General features: G+C 41.6%; 1 protein-coding gene across 1 annotated transcript in view; it reads right to left on the reverse strand.

Moving 5' to 3' along the window:
• ttn.1 (titin, tandem duplicate 1) overlaps positions 1-18,330 on the reverse strand; it is a 156,107-nt gene that overhangs the window by 25,707 nt on the left and 112,070 nt on the right. Inside the window, exons 171-173 of the mRNA XM_077215909.1 lie at positions 1,143-18,314; positions 740-1,036; positions 67-654 (exon numbers count right to left, since the gene is read on the reverse strand). Of these exons, the coding sequence (XP_077072024.1) occupies positions 67-654; positions 740-1,036; positions 1,143-18,314 (18,057 nt within the window). The remainder of the gene's footprint in view (positions 1-66; positions 655-739; positions 1,037-1,142; positions 18,315-18,330) is intronic.

Below are 18,330 nucleotides of genomic sequence, written 5' to 3' on the forward strand. Positions count from 1 at the left end.
TTAGACATAACAAAAATTGAGTCATAACTAGAAACTATTGCAAATGTACAGTATCCAAGTACTCACTGTATGGAAGCTTCACTGTAACTGACTGAGAATCAATATGGTCACTGAAGCCAAAGCGATTCTCAGCTTTAACCCTGAACTGGTATTCTTCTCCCTTTGTAAGTTTGGTGACTTTAATAGCACTTCTTGCAATTGTGGATGACACTTCTGTCCAGGCTGGAGTACTTGTTTCACGTTTAAGAACAACATAGTTTGTGACAGGACTGCCACCATCATACAGGGGTGGGAGCCATTTGAGACACAAGCTTGTCTCTCCCACACCACTAACTTCAACAGGACCAACTGGAGGACCTGGTCTATCCAGGACCAGTATGTTTAGAAACATCTTGGTTGTTCCACTTGTGTTTGAGGCGACAATGTCATATTTTCCAGCATCACTTGCAATACTTTCCTTGAGGTTGACATTAAGACTTTCAGGAGTTACTTCAAAGCTAAATCTCTTGCCGCACTTAACTGGAGCATTGCCTCTTGTCATTGTGACCTTTGGCATTGGTTTACCAGAGAGAGGAAGCTCAAATTTAAGATTTGATCCTGCTCTCACATAAACAGTGTTATGTGGGAAGTTCTTTATATCAAACTCAGGGGCATCTGTTAAGAACAATGAAAGAAAATTTAATTACAAGATTAATAGATTATTTGAATATAATAAACATGGAATAAATTAAAGACTCACCCAACTGATCTTTCACAACCACAGGGATTATCATTTCTTTTGGTTCACTGAGTCCAGCGTGATTCTCAGCGCAAACTCTGAAAAAGTATTCTGAATTCTCCCTCAGGCCCTTAATTATGTGGGTGTTGGTTTTAACATTGGCACATTTAACCCACTTCTGTTGTCCTTTTTCAAGGGCATCAATGAGGTAGCTAGTAATTCGGCTTCCACCATCATGCTCTGGCTTTGTCCACGCGATGGTGATGCTATTCTTTGTTACTGCAGTAACACCAAGTCTAGCAGGTGGACTTGGTTTTTCTGTTGGTGCAAAGTTGAAATCATATTTAAAACAGAAAGAATACATATATTCTGAAACCTATTATTTTGTAATTTTAAGACAAATAAATCTGGTAATGGTTTATACCTGTGATCTTGGTTCCATCTTTAGTTTCAGTTGGTACACCTGTCCCAAACTCATTTTCTCCAGTAACTCTGAAGTAGTAGATTGCACCTTCTTGCAAGTCTTTTACCTTGTATGTTAGACTGTGACAGTTGCTTGTTACGCATACCCAGGCCTTTTTGCTTGCTTCACGTTTCTCAACATGATAAGCCTTAACAGCATCTCCTCCATCATTCTCTGGAGGTGCCCAAGAAACTGTAGCAGAGTCTTTTGTGACTTCTGTAATCTTCACGTTAGTTGGTGGTCCTGGGGTATCAAGGACTTTGACCACCATGGGTAAAGAGGCAGTTCCAACACCATTTTCCAAAGTAACAATGTATTGTCCAGAGTCATTTCTTGTTGCTTTCTCAATAGTAATAGATGTGTATGTTTCTGTTGTTTCAATGCTTGCCCTTGCTTTGAGATCAATTTCCTCTTTATTCCATGTAATTGAAGGAACTGGCTTTCCCTTAAATGGTGCCGTCAAAGTAAACGAATTACCATGCTTGACTAATAAAGTCTTTCTCATCTCAATGTCAACATCAAACTCAGGTTCCTCCTTTCTCTCAGTTGCTGACTGTGGCTCACAGACAGGTGACTGCTCACTAACACCAACTTTGTTGATTGCTTTAACAGCAAATACATACTCTACATCAGTTGCAAGACCAGAAATGGTGAATTCGTTGCTCTTTGTCATCTGAATCGCCACTATCCATTCCTCATCCTCAGATTTCTTATATTCTACAATGTATCCTATGATCTGTGCACCACCATCAGATAATGGCTTTTTCCAGGCAATAGTAATAGAATTCTTGGTATGATCCAGAACCCTTGGTTTAGTGGGCGGGGATGGCACCAAAAGCTCATCCTCTGCTCTTGCTGAAGGAGATGGGTCACTGGCTGGACCTAAACCTGCCGCATTTTCAGCATAAACTCTAAACTCATATTCACATCCTCTTCTTACTTTTGATATCACAGCTGTTAGGTCTGTCACAAGCTCTCTGTTCACACGAACCCAGTGAAGACCAGATTTCTCTCGCCTTTCAATTATATATCCAAGGATCTCACTGCCTCCATCAGATGCAGGCTTTGTCCAAGTTAGATTCATTTCCTCACTGGTTACACTTGTAATTTCAACATTTGATGGGGCTGTTGGAATAGTGTATGGATCATTGACCTTGACAATTTCACTTTCAAGGGCTTCACCGAGTCCAAACTTGTTAACAGCTAATACTCTGAATATGTACTCATTTCCTTTCAGGAGCTTAGTGACCTTAAACCTTGTGGTTTTGACCTCTCCATGTACAAGTGTCCATGCCAGTCGGCTGGTCTCTCTTTTCTGAATAACATAATGTATTATTTCAGAGCCACCAATTTCTTGCGGTGGTCCCCATGACAATGTGCACTCCTCTGCTGTGAGACCCGTTACTGACAATGGCCCTGCTGAAGGTCCTGGTTTATCAAGAATAACACAGTTTACTAGTGTTGTGACACTTCCTGCAACATTCTGCAATGTCAAAGCATACTGTCCAGAATCACTCCTTTTGCAGTCTTTAATTACTATCATAGTACTAGTATCTGATCCAGTTATCTGAATTCTTGCCTTGTGTTCAATTGCATGTCCATCTTTTGACCAAGCAGCAATTGGAAGAGGGCGCCCTGCAATGTCAGCATTAATCTTCAGGGTTTCCCCAGATTTTACCACCACAACGTCTCTGAACTTGACATCCATCATAATGCGTGGTGGATCTACATTATCTTTAATTGTAATAGGACCAGTGTTGTATGATGGCTCACTGAATAGTCCAGCAGCATTCTTAGCAATAACTCGGAAATCATATTGCTCATCCAATGTAAGGCCAGAAACATCAAAGTAAGTCTCTACAACATTGGTAAAATTGCATCTTACCCAGCGACCCTCTGGGAGATCTCTACGTTCAATTATGTAACCAGTAACTTTGGCTCCACCATCATATTCAGGCTTTGTCCAAGAAAGAGATACAGAAGACTTGGTAATGCTAGTTATCTCAGGTTGACCTGGAGGATCACAAGGATCCCGTGCAGCTATGGCCTCACTGGCTTTGCTTGCCTTGCCAATTCCAGCAATATTTTCAGCATAGATACGGAATTCATACATCATACCTGCTTCAATACCCGTTACTTTGAATTCAGTATCCTTGATGAGTGTCCTGTTCACCTTTGTCCAAAGAATACTGCTTCTCTCCTTGCGTTCTAAATGGTAGCCAAGGACTGTGCTACCACCATCATTAACTGGCTCATTCCAAGTGACAAGCATGAATACCTTGGTGGCATGAGCAACACGGGGCGTAGAAGGTGGGCCAGGCTGTTTGAATGTGTACTCTGCAGTAATGCCTGGAGAGTCAATTGGCTTACCCTTTCCATAGCGATTCGCTGCATAGATGCGGAACTGGTACTCAGAACCTTGTGTCAATCGAGGTACCTTGATTGAGGTTCTGGCAACATTTGTAGAAACAATCTGCCACTCTGTTGTGTTGGTATCTCTCTTCTCAACAATATAATTATTGATGGAGCATCCACCATCATATTCTGGAGGGGCCCATGACAATGTAATACTGTCAGAAGTCACAGCGTCAACCTTCACTGAAGCTGGTGGCCCAGGTTTATCAAGAACAACAATGCCAATATCTGTGGACATGGTGCCTGCTGTATTAGCAAGAGTGAATTCATATTTACCAACATGTTCAATAGCAGCTTCTTTGATGATAATTTTGCTTGTCACCATAGTGTTGACAATTGAAAGAGATGTCGTTTGCCTCAAAGGAAGACCATCCTTCTTCCATGAGACAACTGGCTTAGGCCTGCCTCTCACAGGAACTTCCACAGTAAGATCACCTCCAGCTTTAACACTGTAAGTATTGAACAACAGATGAACAGAGGGTTCAATTTCAATATCTTTAGCTACAACAGGTACACCAAGTTCTTGAGGCTCACTCTTGCCTTTCTCATTCAGTGCAATAACTCGGAATGAATATGTTTCACCAGGTGTTAGGTTCATCACAGTAGCCTCTGGAACCTTAACTGTGCAGCTTACACCCCATTTGTCACTAGTCTTGGTTTGCATCTCTACATTGTAGCAGATGATTTTACTGCCTCCATCATGGACAGGCTTCATCCAAGTAAGTGTCACACTATTCTTTGTGACATCCACAATTGTTACTTTTCCTGGAGGCATAGGTACCTGTGCAACCTTAATAGGATTCTTTGTTCCTGCCATCACACCAAAGCCATACTCATTAACAGCACACACACGGAAGTAGAAAATGCCTCCTTCCTGCATTTCATCAACTTTAAAGGAAGTCTGTGTGCAGTTGCTTGTGACAGTTGTATAAGCTTTTCTTGTCGATTCTCTCTTCTCAACCACGTAATTGGTTATTTTAGCCCCTCCATCTGTAAGTGGTGGGTCCCAGCAGAGAGTCACTGAATCTTTCGTTACATCTTTCACTTCAAACTTCTGTGGAGAACTTGGTGTATCAAGCACCCTGACATTCACAAATGCAGATTTTGTGCCGCTCTTATTCTCAAGTGTTAAGACATATTTTCCACTGTCAAATCTGTTGACATTGTCAATTACAAGCATGGTGTATGAACTTGTAGACTCAATCTGAGCACGCCCAGTTAGAGTTCCATCATCCTTTTCCCATTTGACGGATGGCTCAGGTCGACCTCTAATTGTAATGAAAAGACGAAGGGATCCTCCTGCACGAACAGAGACAACTTTTCTGAGGTCAGCATCAAGTTCAATCTCAGGTGCTTCAATTTTTTCAGATGCCGTCACCGATCCATGAACATCAGCAGGCTCACCAACACCTTCAGAATTAATTGCACAAATACGGAAGTTATATTCAGCATTTTCCTTCAGGTTTTTTACTGTGAGGTGTGTTGCTTGAATACCAGCTGCAGGTGTGCATATGATCCATTCTTCTGAAGAAATCTCTTTGATCTCAACAATATAACCTTTAATATATGAACCACCATCTGTAGCGGGTTTTCCCCAAGACAGAGAGACCGATGAGTTTGTGTGATCTGTCACTTTAGGGTGATGAGGTGGACCTGGGGGAGTTGTGGAATTTATTGCTCTATAAAACAGTGATAAGTCACTAGATTCTCCCACACCAGCTTCATTCTCAGCAGACACACGGAATTCATAGAAATGTCCCTCTGACAGACCAGTTACTTTGAAATGCAGATCTGAAAGCTTTTGCCGGTTGCATTTTGTCCACCTTACACCATCTTTGTCACGCTTCTCTAAGTGATAACATGTAATTTCTGTTCCACCATCGCTCTCTGGGGCACTCCATGACAAAGTTATTGAATCCTTTGTTATCTCACTTGCCTCTGGAGTTGATGGCGCACTTGGTGGCTTGTAAGGATTGCGTGCAATAATTGCCTCAGATTCCAGAGGTTCACCAATGCCATATTTATTGACAGCCATAACTCTAAAGATATACTCATCACCAGACAGGAGCTTGGTCACTTTATAACTCACAGTAGTAATTTTGGAATCAACAACAGTCCATGATAGCCTGCTGGTGTCCCTTTTCTCAAGGATGTAATGAGAAATATTAGCACCTCCATTCTGAGATGGCTCAGACCAGGACAGAAGACATTTATCAGACATGATGCCAGCTACTTGTAGTGGTCCAGTTGGTGGACCTGGTCTATCAAGTACTTTTACTGTTATTGGAATTGTTTTTGTTCCACCACTGTTGCTTAAAATTAGGTCATAGTGTCCACCATCCAATCTAGTACAGTCTTTTATTGTAATAGAAGCATGTTTTTGTGTACTTCTTACTTCAATGCGCAGGGTCTTATAGATTTCCTTTCCTTCTTTTAGCCACTGAATATCAGGTGTGGGTTTTCCATGTATATCTGCATCCAAAACTAAGTTGTCTCCAGCACTGACAACAATGACATCCTTGTACTTAGGATCCATTGAAACACTAGGAGGTTCAATTTCATCTGTAGCAGTAATTGTTCCGGTGCTGTCCGAAGGCTCACTGAAGACACCCACTGCATTTCTTGCAATTACTCTAAATTCATACTGATTGTTTCCTGTTAGGCCTGTGATTGTAAATTCTGTCTCGATTACATTGGTAAAGTTTGCCCTCATCCATCGGCCCTCAGGCAAATCTCTTCTTTCAACAATATATCCAGTCACTTTGCTGCCACCATCATACTGAGGCTTTGTCCACTGAATCTTAATGTGGTTCTTAGATATTTCAACAGCCTCAGGCGTTCCAGGGGGATCACATGGGTCACGGGCAACAAAGCTCTCTGAAACTTTGCTTGTTCTGCCTATACCAACAATGTTTTCAGCACATACTCTGAATTCATATCCAATGCCTTCTTCAAGATTGCATATTTTGAAAACAGTATCAGTGATAAGGGTTTTGTTTAGTTTTGTCCATAGAATACTTGTTCTTTCTTTGCTTTCAAGGTGGTATCCAATCACTGAACTGCCACCATCATTGACTGGTTCATTCCACTCAATTGTCATTTGATCCTTGGTGGCAGATTTCACATATGGAGTACCAGGTGGCCCAGGTGGTTTGTAAGGATACTGCACAACAATGGACTTTGATTCTAAAGGAGCACCCTTACCATATCTGTTCTCAGCAATGACTCTAAACTGATATTCAGCACCAGTTTTCAGCTTGGTAATTTTGAGGGATGTCCTGGCAACTGATCCAGCCACAACTTGCCAAGTATTTTCAGTGTTGTCTCGCTTTTCAACAATGTAATGCTTTACTTGGCAGCCCCCTGTATACTCTGGAGGTTCCCATGAGATGGATACAGAAATGTTGCTTACTTCGTTTACTTTTATTGGTCCTGTGGGTGGACCAGGTTTATCCAGGATAATAATACTGATGTCTTCTGTAACTGAACAAACACTGTTTGTTGCAGTAACTGCATATTTTCCTAGGTCATTTTTACATGCTTCAGTTACCTGTAGGATTGTCGATGTTGGTGTGTTGGAAGTAGTAATTCTGGATGTTACTTTAAGTGACTGCCCATCCTTTGACCAAGTGACCTTTGGTTTTGGACGTCCAAAAATAGGTATTTCAAGTTTTAAATCCTTTCCAGATTTGACACTATATGTATTGAACTGCAACTTGAAGCTTGGTTCAATTGTGAGGTCATTGGCAATAACTGGAGCAGCAAGGGGCTTTGGCTCACTTTTGCCTTTCTCATTGTAGGCCAGAACACGGAACAAATATTCCTGTCCACCAGTTAGTCCAGTGACTGTCCCTTCACAAGTTTTTACATTTGTTGCTACACCCCATTTGTCAGTTCCCTTTGGCTGCATTTCAATCAAGTAGCCTGCAATCCTACTACCTCCATCATGCTCTGGTTTTTCCCAGGCCAGCGATGCGCTTACTTTTGTCACATCAGTCAACATAACCTTTCCAACTGGCTGAGGTACTTCAGATGCCTTTGAAGCAGTTTTGGTTTCAACTGGCAAACCAACACCAAATTCATTTTCAGCCATAACTCTGAAGTAATACATGGCTCCCTCGGCAAGATTTTCCACCTTATAAGTTGTCTTGCTGCACTTCGTTGTTACATTTGCATAGGCCTTTCGTGTGGATTCACGCTTGTCAACAATATAATTCTTGATCTTTGCTCCTCCATCAATAAGTGGTGGTTCCCAAACAAGTGTGACAGAGTCTTTCTTGTTATCCTTAACTACAAGGTTTAGTGGTGCTCCAGGTGTATCTAACACTTTAACAGCCACAAAATCAGATACAGAGCCACTGCTGTTCTGTAGAGTCAAAGTGTATTTTCCAGAGTCCCTTCTATCACAGGAGTCAATTGAAAGCTGGGTGAAGTTAAGACCCTTTTCAAGCACTGTCTTTTCTGACAATTCACCTTCATCTTTAGCCCATTTCAAATCTGGTACTGGTCTACCTCTAAATGGTACATTGATTCTTACTGATCCTCCAGCGCGAACAACAATGCCTTTCCTCAGCTCTGAATCAAGGTGAATTTCAGGGGTCTCCAGCTTGACCTCAGGCTTGGAAGTTCCTGCAATAACCGCAGGCTCTCCAACACCTAATTTATTAATGGCACATATTTGAATCTTATATTCTTGTTCTTCTGTTAGCTTAGTGATTTCAAATTTGTTGACACGTAAGCCAGTAGGGGGAGTGCACATAATCCATTCTTCCTCTTCAGCTTTGCAGATCTCAACAATATATCCTTGAATTGCACATCCGCCATCATTAAGGGGTTTTCCCCATGTTACTGTAATTGAAGTCTTGGTGGTATCAACAACATGTGCATGCATGGGTGAGCCAGGTTTGTATTTGGGATCACAAGCCTTGTAGTATGAAGTTGGCAAGCTTGGTTCTCCAATTCCAGCTGCATTTTCAGCTGACACTCTGAATTCATACTCATGATCGTCAATGAGGCCATGCACTCTGAAGCATACATCAGTTACTTTTTGTCTGTTGCATCTTGTCCATCTAATTCCAGACCGGTCTCTCTTCTCAATCATGTATCCAATAATTTCACTTCCACCATCAGAATCTGGTGCACTCCAGCAAACAGTCATGGCATCCTTTGCAATATTTGTTACCTCAATAATTTCTGGTGATCCAGGGTGACTAAATGGCTCTTTCATCATTACAGATGGTGCGTCAATTGGCTCACCAACACCATAACTGTTGGCAGCCATGACACGGAATATATATTCGTTACCTTCAAGGAGCTTTGTCACTTTGTATGTTGTTGTTTTGCAGTCATTACAGACCACATTCCAAGCAAGTCGACTAGTCTCGCGTCTCTCAATAATGTAATGAGTTATAGTGTTTCCTCCATCATCAAGTGGAGCACGCCATATTAGTGTGCATTTATCACTGGACACACCTGTGACATGAAGAGGCCCTTCTGGTGGGCCTGGTTTATCAAGCACTTTCACATGGAATTGAACATTATGAGAGCCAGCAATATTAGTGAGCTGAAGAGTGTAGTTTCCACCATCTTGTCTGACTGCATCTTTTACTATAATTAGTGCTCTGTTGTCAGTGTTTTTGATGTCACATCTAATTGTGTTTTCAAGCTCTTTATCATTCTTAAACCACTGGATTGTGGGAACTGGCTTACCATGGACATCAGCATCAAGTTTGAATGTATCTCCTGCATTCACAATAAGAGCCTGCGTGTATTCTGGGTCAATTGAGAACTTGGGGGGCTCTACCTCATCCAATGCAGCAATTGGTCCACTATTATATGACGGTTTGCTGATAGTTCCAACCGCATTCTTTGCGATTACCCTAAAGTCGTACTTGGCACCTTCTGTCAGCCCAGTGATAGTAAAATTGGTTTCAATAACATTTATGAAACTTGCTTTCATCCAGCGTCCCTCTGGAAGATCACGTTTCTCAACAGTATAACCAGTGATAACACTTCCACCATCATACTCTGGCTTTGTCCATTGGATAGTTATGGAATTTTTGCTCACATGGACAGCTTCTGGGGTTCCAGGAGGATCACATGGGTCACGAGCAACAAAGCCCTCTGAGATTTTGCTGCATCTGCCAATGCCAACAATATTTTCAGCATAAACTCTGAACTCATATTCGATACCTTCCTCTAAAGGACTGGTTTTGAATCTTGTTTCTTGAATCAGTGTCTTATTTATCTTTGTCCAAAGAATGCTGTTTCTCTCCTTCCTTTCAAGATGATATCCAATAATGTTACTGCCTCCATCTGAAACTGGCTCATGCCACTCAACAACCATATGGTCCTTTGATAGGCAGGACACAAATGGAGTTCCTGGAGGTCCTGGTTCTCTGTATGGGTACTGAGCAACAACAGCTGAAGAGTCTAAAGCATAGCTCTTGCCATACTTGTTTTGAGCAATGATTCTGAATTGATATTCAGATCCAGTCTTGAGTCGTTGTACTTTAAGTGTTGTTCTTGCCAATGAAATTGCAACATTCTCCCATGTTGTATTAGTTGTGTCTCTCTTTTGCACAATGTAATTTGAAATTGGGCAACCACCAGTATACTTTGGAGGATCCCATGACAATGTAACACTTGACACAGTTATCTCATCAAATCGCACAGGGCCAGTTGGTGGGCCAGGTTTATCAAGAGTGATGATTTCAATGGTTGCATCCTTTTGTCCAACAATATTGGACACATTTATTCCATACATTCCTCCATCTTCTCTTGCTGCTTCTTTGATGTTAAGAACAGTCTTGTGTGCTGTATTAGAAATGTTAACCCTTGTTGTGAATTTGAGGGCTGCACCATCCTTTGTCCATGTGATTTTTGGCTTTGGACGACCAGAAACTGGGATTTCAACTTGAAGGTCCTTTCCAACAAGAACACTGTAGTTGCTAAATGCAGGTCTTACATCAGGCCCAAAGACAAGGTCTTTTGCTTCCACAGGGACAGCAAGCGTTCTTGGGTCACTCTTTCCTTTTTCATTGACCGCAACTACTCTAAAAGTGTACTCCTCTCCAGGGTTCAAATTTTTTATTACAGCTTCCAATGTTTTTACGTTGGCACAACCAGACCATTTATCATTACCCTTGACCTGCATTTCAACAAGGTATTGAAGTATTCTACTGCCACCATCATGAACTGGCTTTTCCCAAGAAAGAGACACACTTGTTTTAGTAACATCTACAACACTTAATTTTCCAGGACACTGTGGCACCTCTGAAACCTTCAAAGGATCTGTGATATCTGCAGGTAGCCCTACACCATATTCATTTTCTGCAAGCACTCTGAAATAGTAACTGCAACCTTCTTGAAGTGGTTCAACTTTCCATGAGAGTTTGTGGCAATTTGTTACAACGGCAGAGAATGTTTTTCTTGTGCTCTCACGTTTCTCAACAATGTAATTTTTGGTTTTTGCTCCACCATCCAAAAATGGAGGCTCCCACGTAAGAGTAACAGATTCCTTTGTAATTTCTTTCACTTTGAAGTTGAGTGGAGCACTTGGAGTGTCAAGGACTTTCACAATAATCGTTTCAGATTTTGCACCTACAGAGTTTTCTGCAGTCACAATATATTTACCACTGTCTGCCCTGTTGACTTTATCAATAACAAGAGAAGTGTGACTGCTGGTGGTCTCAGTCTGTGCTGTTTCCTTAATCTGTCCACCATCTTTTTCCCATTTGATTTGTGGGGTTGGTCTTCCTTTGAAAGGGATGAACATCCTAAGAGAACCTCCAGCTTTAATACGTACAAGCTTTCTAAACTCAGCATCAATATCAAGATCTGGATCCTCTGTTTTGTCCTCTGGCAGAATGGGCCCGGCGACATCAGCATGCTCCCCAACACCAACCTTGTTAACAGCGCAAACCCTGAATTTGTATTCCTGATTTTCTTTCAGATTTTCCACTGTAAAGCGTGTGAGTTTAACACCTGTTGGTGGAGTGCACATTGTCCATTCTTCAGCAACTGCTGATTCACCTGCAGCCTTTCCTTCTTCTATTGGAGTCTTTATCTCCTCTATGGCTGCTTTTACTTCACATGCTTCAACAATATATCCCTGGACTTCACAGCCACCATCATAAATAGGCTTTCCCCATGCAAGTGCAACAGATGATTTTGTCATATCTAACACTTTTGGATTATGGGGTTGACCTGGCTTGAATACAGGATCCAGGGCTTTATAGAATACAGTTGCAGAACTTGCCTCACTAACTCCAGCAGCATTCTCAGCAGAAACTCTGAATTCATACAGATGGTTCTCCAGGAGTCCAGTAACTTTAAATGTGAGGTTAGTAACTGTTTTCATGTTGCATCTGGTCCATCTAATGCCTTCCTTGTCATGTTTCTCAATAATATAACCAGTAATAGGAGTACCCCCATCATTTGTTGGGACCTCCCAGTTTAAGACCATTGAATCTTTCTTGACATTATAAACTTCAACTCCTTTTGGTGCATCTGGGGGTGTAAATGGATTCTTGATAACAACCGCACTTGATTGGAGGGGCTCACCAACACCAAATTTGTTCACTGGTAAAACTCTGAATATATATTCATTTCCTTCTAGGAGTTTTGTTATTTTAAGATTTACAGCTTGGACTTTGGGTTCAACAACTGTCCAAAGCAGTCTGCTAGTTTCTCTTTTTTCAACAATATAATGACTGATCTTGCTGCCACCATCTTGTTTAGGTGGATACCAAGCAAGGCAGCACTGCTCACTGGTTACACCTGTGATAGAGATTGGTCCCTCAGGTGGTCCAGGCTTATCCAGGACACATATATTGACTTGCACAGCTTTCTCTCCTCCTGGATTTTGCAGCAGTAGACTATATTGACCTCCATCAGCAAGTTTGGCCTCCTTTACAGTCAAACAGGTATAGCTATTTGTGCTTTTAATTTCACGATATATGGTGTTTCCAAGTTCTTGCTCACCCTTCATCCAACAAATTGCTGGTATGGGTTTTCCATGAACATCTGCATCAATCTTGAAGTTGTCTCCTGCATTTACAACAATTGTTTGTGTGTACTCTGGATCTATGCTGATACGTGGTGGTTCAATCTCATCCTTTGCCATGATAGGTCCAGTACTATATGAAGGATCACTGAAAACTCCAGCAGCATTTCTTGCAATGACACGTAACTCATATTTCTGGTCCTCTGTAAGACCTGTTGCAGTATACTCAGTCTCTATGACATTGGTGAAGTTTGCTTTCATCCAGCGTCCTGCAGGTAATTCCTTTTTTTCTATAATATATCCAGTGACTTTGCTTCCACCATCATACTCTGGCTTGGTCCATGCAATTGTAATAGAATCTTTTGTGATTCTAATGGCTTCTGGTGTTCCAGGAGGATCACAAGGATCTCTGGCAACATAGCCCTCTGAGATCTTACTAGCCTTCCCAATGCCAACAATGTTTTCAGCATAAACTCTGAATTCATACTCCATGCCTTCTTCAAGCCCTGTGGTCTTTAAAGTTGTGTCTTGGATTAGGCTTTTGTTTAATTTTATCCAAAGAATGCTATTTCTCTCTTTTCTCTCAAGGTGATATCCTAAGATTGTTGCTCCACCATCAATGACAGGTTCATTCCACACTATCACCATACTATCTTTTGTGGAAGACTGCAAGAAAGGTGTTCCCGGAGGGCCCGGTAGTTTGTAAGGATACTGTGCAACAACACATTCAGACACGAGCAGAGGGCTTTTTCCATATCTGTTCTCTGCTGCAATTCTAAATTGATATTCAGAGCCTGTCTTCAGTCTTCCTGCCTTAATTTGAGTTCTTGCTATATTTGCTGCTACAACCTGCCAATTAGTTGTTGATGTGTCCTTCTTTTCTACTATGTAATTATTAATGGTGCAGCCCCCATCATACTCTGGTGGCTTCCAAGAAATGGTAACACTGTCGGATGTTACTTTATCAACTTTAACGGGACCTGTTGGTGGACCAGGTTTGTCAAGAACAACAATTCCAATATCCACTGTTGTCTCACCAGCTGTATTTGATAGTTTGACATTATACTGGCCAACATCATCTCTACAGGCTTCTTTGATTGCTAAATTCAGCTGTGTATCCGTAGAGGAAAAGTTAACCCTGGTTGTTCGTTTAAGTGGAACTGCTTCCTTTAGCCAAGAAATGACAGCTTTGGGACGAGCATTGTATGGAATATCAATTGTCAAATCCTCTCCTGCCAGGACACTGAATGTGGAGAACAACATCTTAGCGGATGGAGCAATTACAAGGTCCTTTGTAATCACAGGCACGCTAATTTGACGAGGATCACTGGTTCCCTTTTCATTTCTTGCAGAAACGCGGAACACATACTCTTCACCAGGTGCAAGCCCAGTAATAACTGCTTCAGGTACCTTGACAATTCCAGCTTGTGTCCATTTTTCACTCCCTTTGCTCTGCATCTCTACAACATATGCAATCACTCTGCTTCCTCCATCATGTTCAGGTTTTTCCCATGATAATGTCACACTCATCTTTGTGACATCCTGAAGTGTAATCTTGCCAGGGGGAAGTGGCTTCTCAGACACTTTAACAGATTCACCGGTCTCAATAGGAAGACCAATGCCATATTCATTTTCTGCTAGAACTCTGAAGTAGTAGTTGCATCCTTCTTGGAGCTGGTCAACTGTCCAAGTAGTTTTGTGACAATTGGCATTTACTGTAGCATATGCCTTTCTTGTAGCCTCACGCTTCTCAACAACGTAATTCTTAATTTTTGTGCCACCATCGTTAAGTGGAGGATCCCAAACAAGTGAAACAGATTCTTTAGTAACCTGACTTATTTTAAAGTTTTGTGGTGCTCCAGGTGTATCTAGAACTCTAACTATCACAGAGACTGTCTTTGTTCCAGAGCTGTTTTCTACAATCAAATTGTATTTGCCACTGTCAAATCTATTCACATTTCCAATAACCAGTGATGTAAAAGATGAGGTAGTTTCAATGGTAGCTCTGTCTAAAGGCTCATCATTCTCTCTTGACCATTTGGCCTCCGGTGTTGGTCTACCTTTAATTGGCACAAAAAGTCTTAATGTATTGCAAGCTCTAATGTTCACAATCTTACGAAGTTCAACATCAAGGTCAGCCTCTGGTGGTATGAGTCGTTCCTCTGCTTTGGGTAAACCTGGTACAGGTGCTGCATCTCCAATACCCTCACTATTTAAAGCTGACACATTGATTTTGTATTCCTGATTTTCTTTAAGATCTTTAATTGTAAATAATGTTCCTTTTACACCATCTTTAGGAGAGACAATTGTCCATTCCTCCTCCTCAGTTCCAGGGAGACAGGTCTCAACAATATAGCCAGTAATTTCAGAACCACCATCATAAACTGGTTTGTTCCATGCAAGCGTGATGGAAGAACTTGTTGTGTCCAGGATTCTTGGATTGCCAGGTGGACCTGGTTTGAAAAGAGTATCTGTGGCCTTGACAAATGGTGATGAAGGACTGGGTTCACTTATTCCTGCTGCATTTTCAGCAAAAACTCTGAATTCATATTCATGGCCTGGAACAAGAGAATTAACCTTGAAATGCAAGTCAGTAACATTTTTCTTGTTGCATTTTATCCAGCGCAAACTAATCCTGTCTCTTTTCTCAATGCGATAGTTGGTGATTTCACTTCCCCCATTGCTGGCTGGTGCACCCCAACAGAGAACTGCTGAATCTTTAGTGACTGCTGTTATCTCAGGTGTTTGTGGAGGATCTGGTGGTACATATGGATTTTCTGCAATTATTGCTTCAGACTCAAGAGGTTCTCCAACACCATACTTGTTAACAGCCATAACTCTGAAAATGTATTCATTTCCTTTGAGCAACTTTGTTGCTTGGTATTGATTAACCCGTAATTCGGATGCCACGTTTGTCCAAGCAAGTCTGCTTGACTCACGTTTTTCAATAACATAGTGTTCAATGTTTGCACCACCATCATCTGTAGGTGGATTCCATGTGAGCACACACCTTTCGGCTGTAACATCAGAAACTGCCAGAGGTCCTCTAGGTGGTCCTGGTCTATCAAGAACCTTCACATTGAAAACATGCTTAACAAAGCCACCAATATTTGTTGCTGTCAGAATAAACTCACCGCCATCCCTTCTGACAGAATCCTTGTTGATCAAGACTGATGTAATTTCTGTCATTTTAATCTGTAGTTTATATGTGTTTTCAACATCTTTTCCATCTTTCGTCCAAACCATGGATGGTAATGGCTGGCCTGCAACATCAGCTTCAAGTTTGAACAGTTCTCCGGCTTTGACAAGGACAATATCTTTAAATTTAGCATCAACCATAATTCTTGGTTCTTTAATGTCATCTTTGCAAATAATTGGGTCTGATGGATCTGATGGGTTACTAACAGAACCTGCTGAATTTCTTGCAAGTACACGGAATTCATAAGATGCTTCTTGTGTTAGACCACTTATTGTGAAAGTGGTTTCAATGATATTTGTAAAGTTAGCTCTTATCCAGCGCCCAGCTGGAAGATCTCTCTTTTCCACAGTATAGCCAGTAATTTTAAAACCACCATCATACTCTGGCTTTGTCCACTGAATAGTGATGGCATTTTTCGACACATGTATTGGGACAGGTTGACCAGGTGGATCCACTGGATCAAGAGCAAGCATTGGTTCAGAAGCTTTGCTTGGTTTTCCAATTCCAGCTATGTTTTCAGCAATCACACGGAATTCATATGCCACACCATCCTCTAGTCCTGTAGATTTGAATAGATTTCCGACCACAAGTGCCTTGCTAATTCTGTGCCAAACAATACTGTTCCTCTCTTTCCTTTCAACATGGTAACCAATGACCTCGCTTCCCCCATCACAAACAGGCTCATTCCAGCCAATTGTCATTGTATCCTTAGTGAAAGCAACAACATTAGGTGTTCCAGGTGGCCCAGGCACCTTAAATGGATATGCAGCAACCACTGGCTCTGAGGTTATTGAAGGCCCTGTACCATATCTGTTTTTGGCCTTGACACGGAATTGATATTCAACTCCTGTAGTTAAACGAGTTGCTTTAAATGTTGTACGAATAATTAAAGAGGAAAGTTCTACCCATGTCTGGCTGGTAGTTTCCCTTATTTCAACTACATAGTTATTGATTGGTACACCGCCATCATTTTCAGGAGATTCCCATGAGAACTCAATGAAAGTACGAGATATTTTGTCCAGTTTAATTGGTCCCTTTGGTGGTCCAGGCACATCATGCACCTTTACTGTGATGCTGTCTGTGACTGAGCCAACAATGTTCTTTCCTGTTATTGAGTATATTCCACTGTCACTTCTTAAACATTCATTTATGATCAAGATAGTTGAGGTAGAAGTAGTTTCAATCATTGTTCTTTGTGTTAATTTGAGGGTTTGACTGTCTTTCTGCCAGGAAACTGTTGGTTTAGGACGTCCAGAAACAGGCACCTCAACCTTTATATCATCACCGGCCTTGGCAATAACTGTCTTCTGACATACACCACGGAGATCGAATTCCGGTTCTGAACTTTGTTCTCTGATAACAACAGACTTGCTTACACGAGGATGACTTCGCCCAGAGCTGTTTACGGCCATCACACGGAATACATACTCTTCATTTTCATTAAGATTTTTTACAGTAAAGTTCAAAGTCTTCACAGTTGTCACATGGGCCCACTGATCTGTTCCTTTCTTTTTTGCCTCAATTACATACCCAGTAACTCTACTTCCACCATCATGTTTTGGTTTAGTCCATGCAAGATTAACTGTGTGCTTTGTGACATCAGTAAAAGTGACATTTTCTGGTGGAGTTGGTGCTTGCGATACTCTGACTGGGTCTGGGGTTTCAACTGCTTCACCAATGCCATACTCATTTTCAGCATAAACTCTGAAATAATATTCCAAACCCTCTGCCAGATCAGAAACTCTGACAGAGCATGTCTCACATTGTGTGATCACGGCAGCATATGCCTTGCGAGTAGACTCTCTCTTCTCAATAATGTAATTGGTGATCTTGGCACCTCCATCAATAAGAGGCATTTCCCATTCCAATGTGATACTCTCTTTGTCAATTGCTTTAGGTTTCAGACTGAGTGGCGGCCCAGGGGAGTCCAAAACCCTTACAACCACAGAAGCTGTCTTCTTTCCAGCAGCATTCTCTAATGTTAAATCATATTTGCCTGCATCACGTCTATTACAGTCAGGAATGACCAGCAGGGTGTATGATTCAGTATTGTCAATGATTGCACGTGTTTTCAATGGTGAGTTCTCTTTTGTCCAAGTCACTCCAGGGGTTGGGCGTCCTTTAATAGGAACAAATATACGAATAGAGGCACCTGCCCTAACAACTAATGTTCTTCTGAGTTCTGCATCAAGTTCTAAATCAGGGATTTCTTCACGTTCCACAATTTCAACAAGATCCTCTGTTTGTGCTGGTTCACTGACACCCATTGCATTCATTGCACTAATTCTGAAATGATACTTCACTCCAGCTTGCAAATTGGGGACAACGAACTCAGTTATCCTCAAAGGCGTAGTTGTATCTTTGATCCATTCTTCTTCTCCCTCCTTTTTGTGTTCAATAAAGTATCCCGTGACTTCCATGCCACCGTCACTAAGTGGTTTGCCCCAGTGCAATTCAGCTGTTGTTTTTGTTGTGTCAGTGACTCTTGGGTTGACTGGAGGACCAGGTACATCTGGAAAGTAATAAAA

Source organism: Siphateles boraxobius, unplaced genomic scaffold, assembly GCF_051911475.1.
Source record: "Siphateles boraxobius isolate OS27281-9 unplaced genomic scaffold, OSU_SipBor_1 7, whole genome shotgun sequence".
Classification (NCBI taxonomy): domain Eukaryota; kingdom Metazoa; phylum Chordata; class Actinopteri; order Cypriniformes; family Leuciscidae; genus Siphateles; species Siphateles boraxobius.